Source organism: Haemaphysalis longicornis, unplaced genomic scaffold, assembly GCF_048455015.1.
Source record: "Haemaphysalis longicornis isolate Haplotype H1 unplaced genomic scaffold, Haemaphysalis longicornis Haplotype H1 scaffold_4, whole genome shotgun sequence".
Taxonomy (NCBI): Eukaryota; Metazoa; Arthropoda; class Arachnida; order Ixodida; family Ixodidae; genus Haemaphysalis; species Haemaphysalis longicornis.
The window spans coordinates 96,659,185-96,683,423 of record NW_027526361.1 but is presented as its reverse complement, the minus strand read 5'-3'; the positions used below and the strand labels follow the sequence as shown (position 1 = coordinate 96,683,423).

The window sequence follows — 24,239 nt, the reverse complement described above, 5'->3', positions numbered from 1 at the left end:
TTCAGCCTGTTCGTGAGCCATGCCAAGGACAAGTGGAACGTGCCTGCCCGGTACATGACGGCACGCTCACCGAAGCGCGGCTCCCCTAGACGGTGGCGCCACATTTCCCTCTAGTGTATATTAGTATGAAACTCTATGGTGTGCAGGGCATTTAATGCGAAGGCAAGATAACCGTTGGTCATTAACGGTAACAGAGTAGATCCCTAAAGAGAAGGCAAGCGTGGCAGGGGGCGGCAGAAAATTAGTTGGGCTGATGTGGTCAAGAAGTTTGCCATGATAAATTGGTCGCAGTTAGCACAGGACCGGGATAACTGGAGATCTATAGGAGAGACCTTTGCCCCTGAAGCGGGCGTAAACAGGCTGTGATGATGATGAGAATGATGATCGCTACCTTGTATAACGTGCAAGTCAACCTTGTGAGCAGTTAAAAGTGAAGTGCCGTCCTAAAATTTGTCCGTTTCAGTTTGAATTCTATTTTCAGACCCTATTCACTCATACACCGTTAAAGGTTGAATGCGCAGAGTAACACAGCAGTACGGGGCCATAAAATTAATCTATTTTGGTTTATGCCGGGTCACCAGAGTGCAAGAGGGAAACATGGACCGTGAAACAGGATCCCACCGCCAGCTTAGTTGCAACATACCGCAAAACAAATTCATTTGGCTTTTTGAAGCCCGCGTGCTAGGCGTCTCGACCCAAAATCGTGCGCCCAATATATTAGCAACAGGCTTGCTCGTTTTTATACGGTCACTTCACCGTTGGAGTATGCTGAAACATCTATCACTTCATCTCACTGGACCGCTGTACGTATATCACAATTTTGCCAGAAAGCCAGCATCCACCTAGAACTCGAAAGCACAGGAGAAATAGTTTCACAGTTTCTTTTAAATTAAGGATACGCATTTTTGAAGTGTCGGGAAAGATAACTATTAAAACCCACACCCGGAATGAGGACCGAACCCATACTCCGGCCACTGAGGTAGCGGTGTTTTCCTGCGCTTTCTGGGAAATTCATGCCTATTAACATAATAATAATAATGACTTTATTTGGCATTAATAATGCATGATGCAGGAGACAAAGCCGCAGGCCCCCCTCCCCCCTCCTCGAATACATGACAGCAGCCGTCAGACTTTCATAAAATTATTCGGATCATATACTCCGTGAAATAAGCAGGTCTTCGAAAAAAAATCATCACTGTACATGCGTGATAAAACGAAACTCGTAATGCTTCAACGAAAAATCAATTTCAGATATGTGAGAAATGCAGGCGCATTTGCCTTTAAAAAAGAGGAAGCATACGCGTGATACATACGAGTGAAGTAAACAAGGACGTCTACGAGAAAAATTAGCAATCAACACTGTACAGATGTAATAAATTGGTACGTGTAATGCTAGAAACAAATAATCAATAATTTCGCGAAGTGAAGTACCGGCGCATTTGCCTTGCAAACACAAGCCTCATAAAAAAAAAAGAAAAATACCTAACTTATCGCTTTGCCAACACTACCATACATACTCATTTTCCAAACAGATAACAATAAAAAAACAAGACACCAAGAAACATATCGCGAGAAAAACACAAAGCAGTATACACAATAAACGTCAGCAAAAACGGAACACAAAAATACATTCTCTAGAAAATTACAAGTACCAGAACAAGTGATCGTGACGCCAGAAGAAAGTGATTCCGCAGTTGTTTAAAGGTGTTTTTTTTCCCTAAGTCAACTTCTTTATCCCTAAGTTCATTTAGCAATCTTGGAAGTTTATTTTCCAGCGATTGAAGACCATTTGTGGTTCTAAGGGTTCGAACAGTCCATACTTCATTTGCTCGGGTATGATACTTTGGCTGGTTGAGTACTAAATCTGCCAACTGCTTTAAAAACGGGTTCCCGCTTTTTGGGTCTTGCTTATATTTCTTGGACTGTAAAAAATAGTACATTTTTATTATTGGCATTAAGTTATATTTATCAAATAAGGATCGAGTATAAGTACTTGGCACGTTCTCTACCGCCCCCACAAACCTCTTTAGCAACACATGAAGTTTTTTTATGTTTTCCTTAGAAGTTAGAGCCCAAACTAGATTCCAGTAATTGCGTCTTGATAAAAAATAAAGTATTATAAATTAGCAACAAAATATTCCGAGGAAGCAAGTGCTTGTTTCGGTGCACAAGGCCGACTACCTGAGAGACCTTCGTAGCTAAAAAGTGTATGTGGTTATCCCATGATAATGTTTCTTGAAATATAAGGATTCTGATATTACTCTTAATTTTTGAAGAGAAGGGACTATATCGACAGGAGTGGAATTTAAAAAGATCGTTTGATTTACAATTTCCGCTTTATTTTTAGCATGAAATACCGTAGCCTTAGTCTTTGCAACATTACTTTTTAGACCGTTTTCTCTTGTCCATTTTTCTAATCTAATCAGCAGTAGATTTGCATGTGTTATTATTTCGTTCACTGATTTTCGTGCTAAAAATATATTCGTATCATCTGCACATATTATAAATCTTACATTAGAGGAAATGTTCCCGATATCATTAATGTAAATATAGAAGAGGAAAGGTCCCAAAATGCTTTTCTATGGAACTCCTGAAACTGCTGACAAAGAATCTGAATTGTAACTGCCCAGGGTAACAATCTGATTACGGTGTTGCAAATAAGACTGTACTAATGATCCCCCGGCTCCCCGAGTAGCGTACCGTTCCAGTTTTGTATGCGTAATTTGTGGTTAACGTGGTCAAAAGCTTTTTTTTTTAAATTTACGAACAAGTCTAACACAACTTTTCCCTGTTCGAATTGCTGAAAAATGTACTCTTTCTGTGCCATGGTACCATATTTTGTACTAAGGCTTTTGCGGAAAGCATACAGCGAATCGTGAAGCAGCTGAAACTTCTTTTCAAAATTATTCAACCGTTTCAAGATGAGCTTTTCTAATGCCTTCGATAAAACTGGAAGAATGGACACAGGCCGGCAATTCGACATGTTGTTCCCATCGCCTCTCTTGAAGAGGACGGCAACGCGTGCAACTTTTTAAGTGTAACCTACCCTTAGTTGGCTGGTAGCAAACAGAGTACCTCCGATAGCCCGATTCGTAAGAGGAATGAACCTTGGACGCCGGGTTGCCACACTCTGTCAGCATTACCACCTCCCCGCTGAAATCGCGTTACATGTGAATCCAGTATTTTCCCATGCGGATTTAAAAATGATATATTTATTTATTCTATATATTAAGAGAAATAAATGGCTAAGAGGACCACATTTATGAATAGGACTTCTAAAATACTAATTTAATAATATCCCAAGCCCATTAATGCTCCGCTCCGAAGGAAAGAGGGATGCACGGGATGATGTTAGCAGAGCCCAGGGGTGTCATTCTCTAGAAAACCGGAAGTGTCGCACGCCACGTCCCCCGCAGAGCTCACGGAACGAAACAAGGACATCTGGGAGAACGTGACGTTGCCTGGCATCTTTCCAGACGTACACTTATCGTTCGCTAATGACTCCGCAGTCATTTTCTCCCGCACATTTCGCAGCTATGGCTTTTCTTGCTCTGTGATTTTCGCTCGCTTCGTGGGGCGACTAATCTATATATGGTGAGACAGGGCGTAGGCGGAAGGGTATGATGAAAAATGGTGTCTGCACAGACTTCCAGCCTCAACGACGTCTCCCGAACGGGCGTAAAATAGAAATGGAATATACCCACTTCGCGTTAAAATATGACGTTCGCTTCAATACAGGACATGAAATGTGGGAACGACCAAGATGGTTCTGCAGCAGTGTGTGAGGTCATGGATATATACGTACGTAGACTCAAGCTTCGTTTTTGGAGGCATCCTCCAAAAGATTGACAACACAAATTAGCCAGCGAGATGGAAACAAACTATAACAATGTATGCGCTACCAGCGTCAAAGGGAAGTGGCGTGGCACAAAAACACCATGGGCTTCGGGCACTACCGCAGGAGCTGCAGAACGGCCTGGTGCCGCGCGTGCCGCTCCTTCGGTCACGACCAGGCCGAGTGCACGATGTCATACGCGGCCAGGGCGGAGCAGCGAGCGCCCGCGCGGTCCCAGCTGGAGCAATTTGTGGACGCGGACGAAATGGCGGCCATAATGAACTCTACGGATCCGGAGGAAACCGCTTCGGCTGAATGGTCATCTAACCGACCCAGCCCACTTCGACCTCCTCCTCCTCCGCCACCACCTCCCGCAGTAAAGAAAACCAGCAAAGCCCGGGAGGGAAAGCGCAGCGGCGGCAAGGAGGAGCAGCCAGCCCGGGAACAACAGAAACAACCTCTGGAAGACCCCTCTCCGATCATGGACCCGACGGCACAGCTAACATCCCCTCCCCCGGAGGGTCCCGCAACAAAGGACCCCAGCAAGTCCACCAAGAGCCTGAAAGGACCATCGAGACGGGCCGGAAGGCCCGCTGCAGGGCAGGGATCAACGCGGGACAATGAGAAAGAGGGCAAAAAAAACCCAATGGGCCCAGCTAAACGCAGCCAATGGAACTGCAGAGGAATGAAATACAAACTCGGAGAGCTTCACCTCCACATTGACAACCTTCCGCATTGCCCTTGAGGAAACTAATGGCTGACCCAAGTTGTCCGCGTACATTACGTGCACAGACCCAACCGAAAAGAATACAGCACTCAGTTCGCAGTAATATTGCTGCGACACAACACGCCACTCTCCAACGCGGTTGTGAACACGTTCTCGTCGAAATCCATAACCGCAACATGGGCAACGAGCAAAACCTTTTCGTCCTCAACACCTGCGCCCATCGAAAAAGGATCCCGATTTTTAGAACACCTTCCATGACTTCCTACAAGCGGCGATGACGAGACCATTAATAATCTTAGGAGATTTTAACGCACCCCCCCCCCCCCACACACACACACACACAATGGAGATACCGCTACTAATCCAAGAGGGGCAAACAACTCACTCAAGTAATAGCACAACACGGCATTACAATCGTCAACGAACCGGGCACGCCCCCCCTCCCCACCGCATGGGCACGAGTACGTCCAGGGACCGCACCGCGAACCTCTCCCTGCTAAAAGGTCACCTGGACGTGACATGGCAGAACATCGACACAAACTTCGGATCTGATCACGACATCATCAACCGAACGAAAAGGGCGCTAAACTTCACAGAAGAGGTGGGTCAGGCCCGAATAACAGACTGGGACCGCCGGCTCCGTAAAAACACTACGGACAACTTGAACCCCGAGCCAACATCCGAAATGGCGCCCCGGACATATCAAGCCTGGGCCAAGGAGCAGCTCAAGTTGGTCGACAACTGTACCTAAAGGATAATCACCAGTGTCATAACCCCGTATGTTGACACTAAACTAGGACACACATGGGACGCTCGACAGGCCCTGACGAAACGATTGGAGATACAAAGACACAATAAGAAGCTCCGCAGGCGCATCCACAACCTCAACAGACAGGCAATAGAATATGCCTCCCAACTCTGCAGGGACAACTGGATGGAGCTCTGCGACGGCTTACAAGTAATTTTATCAACCAGGAAAACATGGAACCTCCACCGGCATTTGATTGATCCACTAAATGGCAAAAGTGCAAGCAACCGTAATTTCACGCGCACGCTAAACAACTACACGGGTGGTAGTGACCAACTCATCCATGACCTCAAAAAAAAAGTACCTACAAACATAACAGAGCACCACGCCTCTCCCCCACTACGAGGGAACGTCCAACCACGACCTTGACCTCCCGTTTTCAGACCAAGAGCTCACTGCGGCAATTGACGAATCCAACCAAGCAGCGCACCCGGCAGATATATCATCACCTACCGGTTACACAACAGCCTCAGCGAAAACAGCCGCCTAGAGCTCCTAGACCCCATCAACAACGCCTGAAAACAAGGTTTACTATAATAACACCGTTAGGCGGGCTAGTTGGTACTCAGAATTCATGCTGAATTTTTGCGCAGCGTAAGACAAGTGCGAACCTTTGTTGAACCAAACTACTATTGTGTTCTGTCACCCTAATCAGACTACCAGGGAAATTGTAGAAGCGTGGCACATGGCTGCGATCAAGGGAGCATGCGTGAGCCACTCTTCAGTCGCTTTGTCAGAAAAAGAAATACAGTTGCTGACCAATACAAGATAGTATAATATTGTTGCGAGGCGGCAGTTCGCCTTATCAAGTCAGTTTGATTGTACAGTTATCATGCTTCGCATTTTGATGGAGAGTGTACTAACCTGCTCATGCGCGGTGATCAAGGGTTGTTAGATAGTGTATATATATATTTTGTTTAAGAAATAAATTTCAGTTGTTAGTCTGCGCTGGTATTCGTGTCCCTTGTTGTATCTGTCCTTGTCTTACGCTGCGCAAAAATTCAGCATGAAAGGTTTACTACCAAAGAGTGTAAAGAAGCCGAGGTCCGGTTCATACTCAAACCGGGAAAAACACCACACATCGACAGCCTGCGACCTATCTCACTCACCTCCTGCGTGGGAAACGTAGAATGAATGGTTCTCAGACGCCTCCAACGACACTTGGGCGCCATTGGACAGACGCCGATAACCATGTGCGGTTTCCGCGAACACCTAAGCACCCACGACGTCCTCCTACAACTTCACAAACTTGTCATCAAGAGAGCGAAAAACCAAACGCCAAGAGCCGTCCTGGCCTTCGATTTAAAAGGGGCTTTTAACAAGTCACTCACGCCAGTATACTCCGCAACCTCAACAAGACGGGATGCGGCGAGAAAATCTTTAAATACACCAAAGACTTCCTGAGCAAACGCACAGGATTCATCAAGATCGGAGAGAAAACGTCGCAGCCGATCCAGCTGGGCGACAGGGGCACCCCGCAAGGGTCCGTCCTTTCGCCCATGCTCTTTAACCTGGCCCTCCTCCCCCTTCCGGCCATCTTCGACACCATAGAAGGAATAGACCACGCTCTCTAGGCAGATGACGTCACCATATGGACCTCCAAGGCGGGATCGGACAGATGGATGGAAGAGGCCCTGCAACACGCAGCCAACACGGTCCAAGAAAACACACAATCATGTGGCCTCAGCTGCTCTCCCCAAAAATCTGAACTCCTCGTTATAACACCAAGCAGAAAAAAGAGCGAAAGACTTTCCATAACCCTCACCGTCGACGGCAGGCACATCAAACCTACAAATCAAGTGCGGATCCTAGGCTTACTCATTTAAGAATACGGCAAGGCCGGGGCGGCGATCGCCAAACTCAAAACGACATCTGATCAGATCATCCACATGATTCGGCGAGTAACCAATCGTCAAATGGGACTCAAGGAGGAAGACGCACTTCGGCTGGTTCAAGCCTTTGTAATACTCCGCCCCATACCTCCTACTCCTCAAAAGAAATATCGACCAACTCTATCCAATATTCAGAACAGCTACCAATGGCCCTGGTTATCCCCGTCCACTCCTCCAGCGAAAACCTCCTGGGCATGGCCAAGCACAACACCGTTCGCGAACTAACAGAGGCCCATCTCTCCAACGAACAAATCCGACTCAGCCAGACCCCAGCGGGACGAGCCTTAGTAGCCAAAATCGGATGGCAGGTAGCCTACCACCAAGACAAAGGACCCATACCCACTATCTGGACCACCATCATAGAAAGTAAACCAATCCCCCAAAACATGAACCCCGATCGCAACAAAGGTCGCCGAAAGGCCAGAGTGAAATCCCTGACCAAACTGCTGGACAAAAACAACGGAATCCTCTACACAGACGCCTCAGTCCCCATGGGCGCTCATCGGCAACGATAGCCGTCACCACAATTGACAAGCCCATCTGCTGCGCTTTCCTTGTCACACCCTCCTCCGAAGAATGGCCATAGCGATAGCGACGACTCGGCACGCTCCGCCACGTAATTGGAGAGTGCGACTTTTTCCACGCCGTCCCCCGACCAGCAACGCCTTACTCGAACGATGGGAGACTTCGCTGCTCAGCCCCGCCCAGGGGGACCAGACCCCACTGATCGCCAGGGGCCTAGAGGCCCGAGCAGCATCTGGCGACTAACGGCGCCAGCATTTTTAGTTCAATAAAGTCTACTCTCTCTCTATTCATAAGCAGGTATATATTTATGAGACATCCGTTGAACTTACCGCCATTGAGCTCATGAAGTGCAGATGTTGTCGTCTGCTTTCTTGTTTATTGCCTATGCTTAGTATTCTTTCAAGGTAGTCACGCTTTGGGAATTTTTGAAATATCTTTGTGCTTCTTGCCCGGCACATCCACATTTTCAAGTCTGCAGAACAATCACGAATATGGACTGCCTTCCCCAGTGAACGGGTTATAAAACTGAAGCAAAATGTAGAGACGAGCTAGTTGGTGAACATCCATGAGGCTTCCCTGTCTCTGTGCTCCCGGCCATGGTAAGCGTCTTGTAAAACAATAAATAGGGGCCCCCCCATCTGATACAGGATGCCGACCAGGTTAACAAAGTGGGGGTCATACCCTATGCACGTGCGCTGTCGCATCGCCTGAAAAAGACGGCTGACCGATTCTGGGTTAAGGTCGTTTTCTCTGCCAGGAATAATCTAGGTACATTATGCAGTATGGTGAGCAACAGGCTTGATTCCAGAGACAGTGTTTCCTCACGTGGTTGTTTAATTAAACAAAGACTACAGTTTGTTCAGTGTAGGACGAATGTTGTGTATTCCATTTCTATGCCCTGGGGCCGGGTGTATGCCGGTCAGTCGGGCCGCTGTCTCAATGTACGCTCTAGGGAGCATCATTCCTCCTTGAAAGGAAGGCCCTACACACGCATGGCTCTGCACTGTGCAGACTGCGGCTGTACGCCATGCTTTACAGACACATAAGTGCTTTCTAAACTCCTGGACCGTTCTACCAGGGAGCTTGCCGAATTCTTCCATATCCGGATTAGGGGGTCGGATTGTATAAGTCAGGCCGGGTTCAGACTGTTGCCGCAACTGTCGTAAAAACGTTAAAGAATGACGTCATTTCACGTCTCAGCCAACCGAACTGCGTGACACGCCGTTTTTTTACGTCCGTAGATCACGATATGGCTTTCGCGCGTCAGTAGTCTGAACGTATCCTCACCCGTAAATGAGAAATTTAGATAAAGAAGTGTTAATTCATAGGGGGTAGGGTCTTTAAGAAATGGAGAGGAAAAGAAAGGATGGTGGGGGGGGGGGGGGGGGCGGTTGTCCTCATGTACGGCGGTACGCATGTTCGACGAACACACGTGCCTCATTGTTAGGTCCTGGACGGGTATATATGTGCTTTCGATTTTAGTAAAACTTTGAGTTGATAGTAAGCGCTGATCTCGTTTCCATTTCTCATCCATATGTCAGTTTGCGCTTAAGTTTCACTCATGCACGGGTTGTTGTTTGGTGTCTGTATTTCGACACCCACCGCTGTAACTGCCGTTCGAACTGTTACAGCTACACTAGACTGCGGATTTTAGATGTGAAGCGTCTTATGGTCGAGCCTTGTCCCGCGTTGTTGCGCCAGCGTCCACACCTCCACTGCGCATGCGCGTCTCTCCTCCATTCTCAAGGCCGCAGAGAGAAGGGCAGCAGCGCATCCCGAACTCTGCACACCTCCACTGCGCATGCGCGTCTCTCCTCCATTCTCAAGGTCGCACAGAAGAGGGCACGAGCCGCTGCCGGGAAACAGCAGCGGCGATCAGCGCATCCCGAACTCAGTGCACGTGAAGCGGAACGTCTACGTCAGCGCAGAGATGCGGTGTTGCGCCGGCGTGCGCACCTCCACTGCGCATGCGCGTCTCTCCTCCATTTTCAAGGCCGCATAGAGGAGGGCGCGAGCCGCTGCCGCGTAACAGCAGCGGCGAGCAGCGTATCCCGAACTCCGTGCACGTGAAGCGGAACGTGAACGTCAGCGCAGAGAAGCGGTGTTGCGCCGGCGTGCGCACCTCCACTGCGCATGCGCATCTCTCCTCCATTCTCAAGGCCGCATAGAGGAGGGCACGAGCCGCTGCCGCTGGAGTTCATACAGGAACTCTATCTTCCGCGAAACAGCAGCGGCGAGCAGCGCATCCCGAACTCCGTGCACGTGAAGCGGAACGTAAACGTCAGCGCAGAAGAGCGGTGTTGCGCCGGCGTCCACACCTCCATTGCGCATGCGCGTCTCTCCTCCATTCTCCTCTTCACAGCCGTATAAACCAGGTGTGCACACTACCACCCTACCCACACGTCCACTTACTCTAACACCATCCATCAACTCAACTTACACACAACCCACCCCCCATTGCCACTTCGCATCCTACTCATGGTTCCCCCACGGGAACATGGTGTAATTTCTTTAATTATTTTGCTCAACTCCAACTTAAGCTCCAAGCCACTTTTCTTTGTATAAACCACCGTGGTTCTTTTTCTTGGCAAAGAACGCGCTGCAAGGTTAATAATACGCACCTGCATAGACACGCATTTCGTCTTGACCCTAGCTTCTGCGAAACAAAGGCTCAAGTCGCATTGATTATTCACTACCGTGTTCGTTTTCCATCTGTCTCTCTCTCCCTCTTTCTCAGCTCGACTGCTGGGTCAGCGCTGTCGACGGACAGAGCAGTGTCACAAAATCGACAAGCACGCCGAGTGCGACGATGGTTATTGCAAATGCGAGGACGGCTACTATTTCTTCAAAGACATCAACAGCACCTCCTGTTTACCCGGTAAGCAAGCCAAATATCGGTCGCCTGCGCAGGATGGGGTAAACCCGAACCCGTATACGTGATCCACATTGCCTTTCCGCTCTTCTCATGGGTGACAACCTGCTCACAGTGCTCCTCCCTGCGTTTTACATTTCATTCAATAATTCAATCGCAGTCGTCAGTAGGATATCCCTTAGCCTCTATTTTGATGCTACGGTTTATTTACGGAACGAAGGTACAGACCTCTTCTATTTCCCCTTGTTAAGGCGACTAACAGTGAATCTAATGTCTTTGAGTGGCCAAATCAAACACAGCTTCATATCTTTCGACGCGTTCGTAAGATGATCTTTTTTCATTCATTTATTTATTCTCATTTCATGTTTTCTTATACATGATTATGTAAGAGAAAAAGCCACCGAACAGCCGCTCGACGATGCCCCCCGCCCGCTGTTAATTCATTCATTCATTCATTCATTCATTCATTCATTCATTCATTCATTCATTCATTCATTCATTGTTTCCTCTCCATTCGCTGTTCAATATTGTTTGCCTTCGTGGCGCAGACTTGGAGCTGCAGACGATCCGGCCTTTCGGCGCGGACCCCAAGACGGACAGCATATCGGAGGAGAACATGGTACCCATCATCGTCTGCCTTGCCATCATGTTCGTCGGCATGTGCGTCGCCCTGCAGCTCTTCAGCAGGTACGTCCCGCCAGCAGCACACTTGTGTGTGTGAGTGTGAGTTTGAGTCTGTCTGTCTGTCTGTGCGTGTGCGCGTGCGTGCGTGTATGTATGTATGTATGTTGTATGTACGTATGTAGGTATGTATGTAGGTATGTATGTATGTATGTATGTGTGTATGTATGTATGTATGTATGTATGTATGTATGTATGTATGTATGTATGTATGTATGTATGTATGTATGTATGTATGTATGCCACTCTGCCCCGACTTCACGAGCCGTCTGGATGCTCTGCAGCCTTCTTTGTAATAGGGGGCGCACATTGACATGCTTTCTCACCCACCATATCTTTACTGGACTGACACTGGACTGACCCACTGTTGTTTGGTAATTTGTACAGAAGCGGAAGAGGAAAACGAACGAAAAATAGCAAAAAGGTGATATGGGTGTCGTGCTTGCATCTCGAATTGAAACTAAACAAAATTATTTAATTATCACAGACTACGATCGAGCACTACACAAAGTGAGTAGCAGTTGTACAGTGAGGCTGTTACTGATACATCTAGCGTTTCTGGCTAGCTCCACTCACACGAACCTCCTCGTCGCGTGACGTTCTTCTACCGATGCTCTAGGCTGATGAGGAAGATGAGAAGGCATGGGTGGGAGAGAAGGCGCCTGGTAGACAGGGGCGGGTTATGAGATGTCAGCGGCTTTGTCCCCGACGCGCGGTGCGTTCTTTCGGCGGCCGTTCAATACCCTTATCAAGTATCCTCCGTCACGTCACCGGCTCAAAACGGCACCAGACGCCAGCTGTCGTCGCCGAAAGGCTGCTTTTCCTCTTGGAAGCGAGGTTACGGAGCAGCGAAGGTTGGAGCGGGGGAATGGAATGCATACAAGAAGGCAAAAGGCAATGACAGCATTTGCGCAAAGAAGAGGTGGAGCAGAGAAGTTACCACGGTAAGCTTAGGAACTTTGACAGCAGGAGGCGGCATCTAAACGAGAGTGGTGACATGAGGAAGGCGCTTGTGGGGCCTCTTCGTTCCTGCTTGCGATTAAGGAGTTTTGTGGTCTCTTCTCTGACAACCCCTTCGCCCCCCTTTGAGATAGCGGTTATCCTCTCTGGTTCAGACGGGACATAGAACTTGATAAGAAGCCCGTGTCGGCGATAATAATAACAAGCCAGAAGTAGTAGTAGTAAACTTTATTTGGTGAAAAGGGGTAAGTCAGAATAATAATGGTCATGATGATGATGATGATGTGTGTGTGTGTGCGCGTGGGTGCATGTATGAGCGCAACTGGGTTGGTAAGAAGAGTATGGGGTATTTGTGGATCACACAAGCATGTTTCGCATCACCGCATGGAGCATACGTCCCGCTCTGAAAAAAAAAAAATGTGCCCGCCCGTCTAACGGTATTTAGACACTACGCATCATCCCCGTCTCCATGGAACAGGCCCCGCCAACGCGAAGATGATCCCCTCTCTCTCGCTAATGGGAGGACGGGCATGATAGATGATCCCACCTCGCTTAAGAGGCAGCGGTGATTCATCCCGAATTTGTAAATAGCGGCTAAGAAGTGGCGACATATGAGTAGACACATAGTGGCACAACAATACATCGGCGCTTAGTGAGGAGAGAGACCATGATATCCTCTCTCGTCGTGGATTACAATGATGTGGTGACCAGAGGAATCATAATGCTCCATTTGAAGGAAAATCGTGGCGAACCCTCAGCTCTTCTCATTACTGAAGATCACAATGAGAAACTGTGTGCGCAGGCCTGTTTGGTGGTATAATGGCACTTATTCGTGCTCTTCAAAATTTCCTGACTTTTTTTTAAAAAAGAATGTCGCAGTGAGCACACCACTTCAGGTCATTCGGTATAAAGACGCGTTTCACCCGGCGGGCGCCCAAACATAGCTTGCTTTATTACAAAGTTCGCTCAATCAGTCAATCACTCAATCAGTCAGTCAATCAATCAATCAATCAATCAATCAATCAATCAATCAATCAATCAATCAGTCAATCAGTCAATCAATCACGAAAACTTTCTTAGCTACCGCAGAGCATAGACAAAGGGGCGTCTGTGCATAGGGGCGCCTGTCCGTAAGTCGACCCCCCCCCCCTTCCCCAGATATAGCGGGGTGTGGGCTTACGCAGCAACGGGAAGGGTTTAAGTAAAAAAATGGCTGCTGATTGCCTCAGCTAACCCTGAATATGCAAAGCGAAAGCTTGGTTTAGCCTGGTTGAGTCTTGGTTAGCAGCTCGCCAGGCGATATCAACGGGGTGGTCAGACGCCACTTGACGACGACGGCTCAAAGCCTCCCCCTCTCGCGCAATTCTCAGAGATGACGGCCAGCGCTCGCTCTCATCCATGGCCAAGGTCGCACTGACTAGGTGAGCGCGGCACTACTCTTATCCGGCCACGCGTCGAGTTACGTGGTCAGGCGGCGAACCAGCTGCGGCGAGCGCATGCGCCAAGCCATCGGCGACGGCGGCGGATACTGCGCGCGGTGGTGGCGCAACTCGGCGCGGTGAGTCACGTGATGCATTGCCAAGGCTCAGGTTGAGCTGCGGTCAAATGAAGGTCAAATCGCAGGCGACGGCGAAACTCGGCGCGACTAGGTTAGTAAAGCATTGCTTTAGTAGAAGCGATTCTGTTGTCCAATGCACATCCGCCGTTGGTCAACTGGTTTTGGATGGTTCCGAGGAGTCCCTTCGGAGTAAACTGAACGAGATCGCATATCGTTTGCGTTGCCATGGAATTATAGTGCGTGAAAGCGTCAGAGCACGCAGACCAAGGATGCAAAGATGTCAGGACGCTGCTGTGGTGCGCCAGAAGGATTTTCTACTAGGGTCGTCGGCGTGTGGTTATTGGTCGGCGCAGTCGTCGACGGCAGTAAATCATGCGATAGTGCGTGATAAAGTTCCAAACGGTGCTCCATGACTTCTTAGCTGATGATATCGTACCTTTAATTATTGCTTTTGATCATCAAAGATTGGTAGAACGGTGAAATACTGCTATTCTGACTGCTTTTCATTTTTTATCATGTGTACCAGGCATAGTACAGTCGGTAGAACGATTGTTTACAACCCAGCTTTCGTACTTTCCGCCTTATCCCACCTCGCCCGAGCGGGATTTCAAGAAAAAAAACTAATGCGGTGTTCTAAAGTCGAAGCCCACCCCTTTTGTCTCCAACATGTTTGTAAAGAAAATGTTCGGGCAGTTTTCAGGTGTAACTAGTTGAATTTGAAATCGCTATTATAGACAAGTGTTTTACCGACTGTACATGACTATATTTTCAAACCAGCGAGTTCTAACAGGTTTTTAATTGCAGCGTGCCTCTCAGTATACACTTTTCGCTTCTGTCCGAGCTACTGCTCATAGGCGAAGCATACACATGATTTAGCACAGCGGGACTGTCAGTACAGTGCCCCCGCATACAGATGGCATCAGTATTTTGCATGTGTCATGATCCTTTGCACACCGACGCACGCAGAGCCCGTTTCCGCAACCAGCGCACCATCTTCAACTCTCCCAATCCTCGACTGATGCACCTCAAGCTGAACAGCGGCAAGGGCAGCAGTCGGCGCCACAGCCACGCCAGCCTACACGCCGGTTCCAGAAGACCGAGCGCCTGCTCTCAGCTGTCGCCTTCCAGAGCAGGTGAGCGCCTCGACCGCACCTATCTACTTCGTTTTATGCCAAAGCACCACATTTCTAGTGTAAACCGTTTACAGTAGCTGCGAGTGTCGATATTTCCAATCCGTCCTGATTAGATTGCCACTTAAAGAGCACCATGTCAAGAGTACTTTCCCAGACAGCTGATCAGAATGTTTGGAGGCAAAGGATAGATTAGGGATTAGGGCATCGCGAGATTGGAACCACCGGAGCAACATGGGAGAGTCCTACGCCCAGTGCACACCCACAGGCTGGTGGTTGTAATGATGCTGACGAGGACGATGATGATGGTGGCGATGGTGGTGATTAATATGATGATGATAGCTTCTGCTACTACGACCATCCGCTAACCACTCATGGCTACAAAATTCTTACCTCTTCGGGAGAATATCGAAGCTGTAAATATTTATTCTAGCTTTGCTCCGGTGTACCGCAAGGGAGAGTATTAGTGCCGTTACTGCTACTAATTTGCACAGGCGACGGCACAGTGCCATAGCGTGCCAAAAGCACTGTTGGCACGCCATTAACAGCATCCACGACGACCTGTAATTGCACAATAACATTAACGATGTCTCAAATTTGTGCTGTACCTAGAATATACACCTCGACATTAATGCGAAAAGAAAGTTCAAAAAAGGCCCCAGCTTGACAAATCGAGAGGCTAGCCTGTTTCGAGGCCCATACATGAATATGACCATATTGATGGTGGCGCCGCACCACACCGATAATTAATAAAAAAGAAACTAAACAATTAGCGGGCTGTCTTCGTCGACTCATTTGCTAGCTTGGTTACTTGGCTCATAAATGTCACGTTTATGCCATCGACGGCATTTTCAGGGAAATGGAAACTGCGATATACCATAACCATCCTCACCCAATGGCTCTCTTGGGCCTGGAAGCTTCTGCAAATACTAAATGAACAGGTTAATAAACGCCGTCTCGTGCCCTCGCGCATGAGATATTCAGCGACTTCTGCGGAGCTTCTGCTTCACAGAAAACTTGCCGGTTTGCTTTTCAAAGATGTTCCTGCTGTTTTGGCAGACAGCCGCTGGGAAATCTGCCAAACAGCTTCACACATGCGCTGACACCATCTACAGAAACCTAATTAGGGTCTTTTTTTTTTTCTTTTTACGTCGGTAGTTGATAAAGTATACACCTGAAACCACGGACGGAGTGAGAAGTGCCGCGAGTTAAAACATTTTTCTGAAGCATTTCATCCTCACCACTACCTCCGTACGAATCAATGCAAGATGTTCCACTGGGCTGACAATGCTCTCTCACCTTTCGCCTGAGCAGACACACTAACTGTGGATTTTCCGCTTTTTACCAGCAATCTAAACCTGCTTGTTTCAACCACACAGAAGCCTAACGCGAGCTGGGCTGCAGACTTCCAGAAATTTACGCGTGTGAAGTGACGTCGAGACTAACTGCTGGTTCACTGAACTAATCCGAAAGAGATCGGGATTTTCTTTGTTTTTCATTTTTCTTCGCTGTTTCGTTGCTGGTTCTATCATCTAGTTGCTAAATGGTGCGACTGTGACCGGAACTACTGCCCTTGTTTCAATCTAAATTCGTAAAGGTACAGCCACAAGATTTCAGTTTTTTATTAAACGCGGTGTTCAACCATAAGCCATTTTATTGTTACGGTTTCACTGTGGCAGCCCTCGGCTTTTTTGCAGGCGGCCACTCCTTTTGCTCCTTGCCTGAAGAATTTGCTCCTTGCCGGCTTCAAGAATTGTTGCCATTATGGCTGTTTACGCATGCGCAGTCATTTTCTTCGCAAAGCCGTTTTTTTACGGCGTCAGCAGTGGAAGGTTCGTTTCACAAGAGCATGGGGGTATTGCTGTCAAAGGAAACACACTGGGGAAGTGGATATCGGAAATGATGGCAAGGTGGCTGGAACCAGTGGAGTAGGAGGAAGAGGAAATTAAGTTCGTCAGCACAAATCTGTCACTCAACCGGAATTGCATGGCCCGTGATGACCGTGCACCGCATCAAGCGTAATGATGATCCGTATTCCTTTTTCCAGCAACTACGCGACTTAGTCATTGTCGCCACCAGCTGCACAATAAACTGGTTTTTTGTGCAACCACAACTCCTATTTTGGCATGTATTCTGTTTGGGTGCACTTTATGGTATACAAGAGCATATTCATAACTTGAAGTCAAGGGAATGAAGGAAGCCCGTCTGGTCGGGATGCATTTTGATGAAGAAAGACCGCAAGTTGTCTGCGCAGCGTTGGCAAACGTACTCACGGCGATTATTTCCCTTCAAGATTTTATTGTGACCGAGGCTTCCGTGTGGAAGCCGAAACGTTATTTCCCTTTAAACTCGAAAGAACTCGGGGTTGGCGTCCTGGTCTTTCTTCTTCAATATTCATAACTTGTTCGTTCCTCGGCTGCGATGACAAACGCGTTGCTTAACGACAGGCCTGGTGGGTCACAAGATTCCAACGAAAATTTACGCACATGTGCAGCCTACCTCTTTGGCGTTCCGGGCAGGAGGTGGGAGTATCGCGTAGGGAGGAACATGGCAAACAGGAGTGGGCACGGCGTTCACTCGGTGTGGGAGCTCGTAACGTGCGCTCATTGATATACTGCACGAACTTCTCGCCATACAGCTTAACTTAGTCTTGCGTCATACACTGATGCGATACACATCATGCAACAAGCTGCTTCTGCTTTTGACTATCAAGGAAGATTACCTAGCTCAGTCGAAGGGGAAAGGCCAGCGTCTTCACGGGGCTGGCGGGCTGAGTTTCGCCCAAAAATTATGGGATATGGAAAACCTGGCCGGATACCATGTACGCGGATGTTCGGTTCATCGTGTTGCATCATCGCGAGTCGTTCACCCTTTCGAGCGAGAGCGTGAATATAGCTCTCTTGGTGCAGCGAACACTCTGCGTTCTCGCTTGAGTGACCTAGCTGTAGCAAGACGTTCATGACCTAACACAGCCAGATTACACAAATTCACTCCCGTAGGACCTCAGCTAAAGGAGTTGCAGACAGACGGTTCAGTTTCTACTCTCCAAGTATTTCCTCATCTGGTTTATTCCGCATTGGAAGACAGCATTTTGTACATGTGCTTGTAAATAATAGATAGCCCGACGCAATGAGTCCGAAAAAATATAGACCCACTAGAGTGCGCTGAGGTATAGGTCACTATGCGTCTACTTCTCCAATTCCCAATGCTTTCTTACCCTTACCTGTCATACTTCGCTCCCGGTTCTGTCAAAGTATTCTAGCGCCATGTTATTTTCCCTGCACTGAATGGTAGTCGCAACGTTGTATTTTTCTTTTTATTCTAGGCATTTTGCAGCCATTCAAATGTCAAGTCTTGACAAAACTGAGCCTATAAAAATAGCGACAGTATATTTTTTTTCGGCCGCCGTGTAGTCCCCCCACTTCGCTCCACTCCAACGACACATGAGTGATATCTGACGTGAGCTGGAGCAGGCGGGCGACAAATTTGCGAGCGCACTTTCACGAGAGCCCGGAGACGACCGAGTAGCCGAGTCGAAGTCGAATCCACGTCGAGCATCGGCGATGCCGATGCTATTTACGCATATGACGGGTTGTCAAAAGGCGAGCACCTCCTCCAGGAAAAAAAAAGGGTTGGCTCGATGCCAGAGTAACGGCAAGAAGGGAAGGACTGTGACAAGAATATCGCGTCCCTCAAAGAAACAAGAAGACGTGAAGTGCCGCGAATGTGAGCAAAGCATCATACCAACGGAGGCAGATGCCGGCCAAAGTTGTGTGGAGAATCGACATCAATTTCGGCCCGGAAGAAACCCATCGATTTCTCCCCAGGGGAATGAGGCTGATCTTGAAAAAAATAAAGGCCGGTAGCGGAGAAGATGGATCAGTTTTTATCTTCCGTTTTTCTCTGTGTGGTGTTTTGGCCTTTGCAGCTCTTCTTATACGACCGCGGGGAGGGCCCCGACGTCGTAGATTCGCGATATCAATGTTTCTCGGCGCCGTTGCAGGGATCACGCCGACGCATGGGCTGGAGCGGCCGTGTATACCTTGCCCCTTGCTGACTCGGCCCGCTCGATAGTATAGGAGAGGAATCGATCGATGAACTGCTCGATACGTCTGAGCTCGGATGGCTGGCTCTCTTTGAATTTTGCGGCCGCCTCGCAACTTTGAGCGGTGAGAAGGAGAGCCGGAAAGTTTTTATTTAAAGGGGCCATGAAGAGAAAATACAACTTCGTTTAATTTGAAAGAACTAGGATTCAGTATCTCACTCAGCTCCACTACAGCCCCAAAAGATGTTTTTTTTAACGAAAAAAAGCGAGAAGTATTTAAAAACTTTCAAATTGCGCGCCACAGTGACGTGTTATGAGCAAGAATGACGTCATACGGGCCAACAATAAAACATGATTTTCTGTGCGTTAACGGCACGTTAGCATTCAAGTGATGCGGTCAAATGGAACTAGAGGCCCCATTACAGACTTCCAGACATGTGTCGTTGTGACAGGTCAGTTAGGCGGCCGCCAATCGCACAAACAAGGTTCCGTGACGTCATAGAAAAGTTGCGGGAAATTGGCTAGGGCGTCGCGACTGCTTCACACGTTTTCTTTAATATCTCCGCTATTTGTTCGAAGATTGCGATGATATTGGTATCATTGTTATCGGGACTAAGCAGTCTTTCTAATAAACACAACTTGTATTTTGTCTTCATGGCTCCTTTAAGGTAGCCGCCAACGCGTGGCCGCTAGCGATACGTGTGTTTTTTTTTCCTGGCGCAGCGACGAGAATTTGGGGCTACTGTTCAGTGCATCCTGACCTGAATTTAGTTCCCGGATATGAGGATGAATCTGACTCCGCTGCAAAATGTCAGAAAAAGTACACCTACAGAGACAGTTCGTACTTTTCAAACTTCATAAAAAATGGGAGCAGGATCAATTTCAATGTAGAATATTTATTCTCTTAAGCCCCCTCGTCCGTCACCGGCACCACCACCGTCAGTTATATTCATCATAATTACTGTAATCCCGATCTTTCTCTTCATCCTCATCAGAACCTTCTCGTTCTTGCTTCTTGTCCCGCTTACTGCCTCCGTTCTTAAGAGTTTCCTTCTTATTTGTAATATTCTGATTCTTAAATAAGAAAACAAATTGTTGTAATTGTTTTTGTTGGGGGTTGCGAAGGTTCCACATAGTAGGTTGAGCACGAGGTCGCAGGTTCGATTCCCGGCCGCGGCGGCTGCTTTTCTGATGGAGGCGAAAAGCAAAAACGCCCGTGTGTACGAGATTTCGGCGCACGTTAAAGATCCCCAGGTGGTCAAAATTAATCCGGAGCCCTCCACTACGGTGCGCCTCATCGCCTGCGTTGCGTCGGCACGTTAAACCCTACAATCAATCAAATCCATCCACATAGTAACTTTAAATGACGCCTACCTGGAATGAGCCAAATTCACGTTGTCTAAATTCTTCTGAAAATCGATAAAATTCTCAGAATTTTCAAACCGTAAATCTTACTGCTTCACCGTGTCCATGCCTTCACTGACCTCTTTGGCATCCCACGGTGCCCTCAATGTTACATGGCAGTGAGGTTGTTTTCTGTGCACGGTCACACAAAGCGTGTTCGACGCTACTCTTTATGCTGTCTGGAACAAGATAGTGGTCAACTTTTAGCTAGAACCACTATCGCGGGAATAAAAGTTCGCAGGAGCTCTACAATCTTGCAATAGCAGCTCTGTGCTTCTCATCAAATGTTCGCTACTCTTGTCAGGACATGTTCAGTAAAACCCGGGTCCTATGACTACGGCCGAACAAGAACAAATATCAAGAACGGAAAAGATGCTTCAAGATATGCATGCTCGACAGGCGAAGTTGGCTAAGCTGGAGAGCATACAGCCAAAACAAAAGGAACGAGAAAAAGAACTTCAAGGCATTAAGTTGAGGGTTGACGTCACTGAAGATGGAATTACACAGACTGAGCAAAGAGAAAAGACGATGATGACCAAGTTAGACGACCTTAAAAACCGAAGTCGCTTGTCAAATTTGTTTTGTTTTTTTTAGTGTTGGACGTAACTGTAAAGGAAACATGAGAAACGTCCGAAAAATTGATTAGCGATATTTCAAACATATACTCAGTATGAAAGATATTTTTATAGGATGAGCACACCGCACAGGAGCGTTTAAAAATGGAAATACTAGGCATATTGCAGTGTACGTTACTAGCTGGAAAATGCGAGAAAGCGTGAAGAGCAATGCTACAACGTTTAAAGGCACCGAGTACAGTGCTTCCGGGGATTTCACCCAAGCAGTACAGGAAAAAAGGAGGAAGTTCTGGAACTATGCGAAAGAAAAGAATAACAGAGATAGCAGCGTTTTCCTCAACTACGACAAGCTGGTTATTGACGGCGAAAGTTTTATCTGGGGCAGTGCAAAAAATAAACCAGTCCCGGTCCGGAAACCTAGGTGGACCATGCTATGAACAGGTAGCGAATGACGCACTGTGTGCGTAAAAGAAAAGATGCGGAGCGGTAAGCCTAGCATTTTGCGGGCGTTTTATCTGTTCTTCTCGTAAACTGCCGTAGTATCATAAATAAAGTAGACGAATTCGCGTCTTTGGTTGCTACTGTTAAACGGCAAATTATTATGAACACGGTGTCATGGTTGGACGAAGACATGCGAAGCGCAGACGTTTTTCCTTCCGGATACACTGTTTACCGCAAACACAGGCACCGACATGGCGGCGGGGTGTTTCTCTTAATATCAACTAGACTAAACAACCAGCCACTTTTTTTTTAACGACGATACAGAGTCCGTATGGTGACGAGTTTTTTTTTTTCCTAAAGGAAAAGCTACAGTAGTTGGCACATTTACCGCCCACGGAACAATAGTGAAGAACCAATAGTCAAACTTGCTGAAGTGCTATCAGTGATACCTGACGGATGAATTTTAAGGGGCGATTTAAATTTACCCGAATTTTCGTGGATTGCAAAAAACTCGACAAATAATACTTCTCAGCCTATTGAAAGTTCAAAGAATTTGTGTCGATGTTTAGCTTCAACCAGTACGTCTTAGAACCTACTAGGCAGAACGCAATATTTGATTTTATGTTATTTAGCGACTGAAATATTATATCTAAGGTGTCTGTTATTTCTGGCATAAGCGACCGCACAGCGGTTGTCGCAGAATTGTCCTGACTTAGTGCTTTCAATCAAATGCAACATCCTCGCCACGTTTTCATGTTTCAAAAAGGAAACTATGAAGCTATCTATGCAGAATTAAAATCTTAACTAGAAAAAAAATATTCGGCTGTCTGAATCGCTGGGGTTAGAAGAACTTTGGTGTATCTTTCGCGATAAAGGAAAACATCTAACGGAAACGTTTATACCATCGAAGTACCTAACGGCAGAAAAACAACAAAAACCTTGGTTTAATGCGGAAATTCGCTAAATAATGAGAGCCCGGCGACTCTAGACACGTTTCTACAAAAATAGTAGGGAATTTAATAGACAGTCCTCAACAATACGGTTACGATTGAAAAAAAAATGCAAAAAAAAATATTTTTTTGGCCGGTTGAACATTGACCTTAAGGGAAACCCGAAGGAATTTTGGAAATACGTAAATAAAACCAGAAAAAATGACATTTACATACAGTCTTTATGAGTGGATGGTATCCCTGTGCAAACTAATGCTGAAATGGCGGAAACATTCAATGCATTTTTCCAGTCTGTTTTTTTATACAAAAAATGGCAACAGATCCTTTCGTCATGTATTAGAGGTGTAACCACTCTATGGACGAGATCATTATAGATGTTTATGCAATAGATCGCCTCTTACGTGAATTGGACCCTTCGAAGGCATCTGTTTCAGATGGGCTATCGCCATAATGACGTTATTGGAAGGTATTTAGATATTATTTACAAATGTCACTTCAGTCATTCATTGCTCCCAAAGATTAGACATTTGCAAATGTAACGCCTTTTTTAAAGTCCGGGTAGAGACAAAATGCAAGAAGTTATAGACAGATTTTTTTCCTTCAATTTGCTTTAAACTCCTAGACATTACAGTATACTCTCGATAAACGGAACTTCAAGGGACCGGAAAAATTAGTTCCGTTTAACAGGAGTTCCGTTTACTGAGAGAGATGTTGTAAGGTGCAAATTTCTGTGCGTACACACTTCTAAGGGCATTTCATGAAACTCTAACCACTAGAACGTGACTGTAGCTGATAGTTTTCAGAAAGCAAAAAAACTACGAGAAGCGTAGGCACAGCATTCACAAAGTTGATTTGGCAACAATGAGTCGCTGTGCACTACAAAATGCGTCAATTATTCTTGTTTGAGTCCTTGCAACTGCATCTTCATGGAGGCTAGAGGCCTCAACTTCGCGAGTGCTTACGAGCCACCGAATTTAGAAGACGGCAACGTGGTAATAAAGGACGAATAGCACAACGATGGCACGAACGAGGCGACAGGAGGTGAGCCCTGTAGCCTAGGTGTCTAGAATCGAGACCGAACGACTGGAACAAGAACTGCGATGTTGCATTCGTTGCGCTAACACGGCTAACCACTTACGAGACGAGGCTTACGAGGCCAACAAGGCTAAAAAAGCATGGAGGAAGAAAAGAAAAACAACGAAACAGCCGGAACCGTAAAAAGCTGATTCTCATGCCAGTGGATTTCACAAGAAGTTCCATTTCTGGTTCCGTTTACACGTTGATGCGGAAATTTTAGTTCCGATTACCGAGAGTTTTTTTACTCTCAATTCCCTTTACTCTCGATTCAAGCGGCAAGCGGCCGTTACTCTCAATTCAAGCGGCAATTCCGTTTAAGCGATTTCCGTTTATCGAGATTCTACTGTATTATATTCGTGCAACATTTCAATACCTCAACTCCATCAGCCACCTTACATATTCTCAGCATGGCTTTCGCAGTGGATTTTCACGTAATACTCAATTGGTAGAATTTCAGCATTACATATCACCGGCCCTCCATAATAATACACAAGTAGACGCAATCTTTCTTGATTTTAGAAAGCCTTTTGATACTGTACCTCATAACCTTCTGGACAATAAACTTGCATTCCTTAACATTAACCGAAAACTTATACTTGGATGCGTAACTACCCGGAGTACCGCGAGCAATGCGTGTTTATTCTTATTATGCGTGGTTATTCTTATTGTTCTTAATTTATATCAATGGCATAACAGAAAACATTACCTTCGAAATCAACTTATTCGCGGACGAGGGTGTTATTTATAAGCAGATAAATT

General features: G+C 46.9%; 1 protein-coding gene across 1 annotated transcript in view; it reads left to right on the top strand.

Annotated features, from left to right (window-relative positions):
- The window catches only part of LOC144179132 (uncharacterized), a 233,001-nt gene that overhangs the window by 194,593 nt on the left and 14,169 nt on the right, over positions 1–24,239 (top strand). The window contains exons 3-5 of the mRNA XM_077707362.1: positions 10,525–10,665; positions 11,208–11,346; positions 14,825–14,991. Coding sequence (XP_077563488.1) covers positions 10,525–10,665; positions 11,208–11,346; positions 14,825–14,991 — 447 coding nt within the window. The remainder of the gene's footprint in view (positions 1–10,524; positions 10,666–11,207; positions 11,347–14,824; positions 14,992–24,239) is intronic.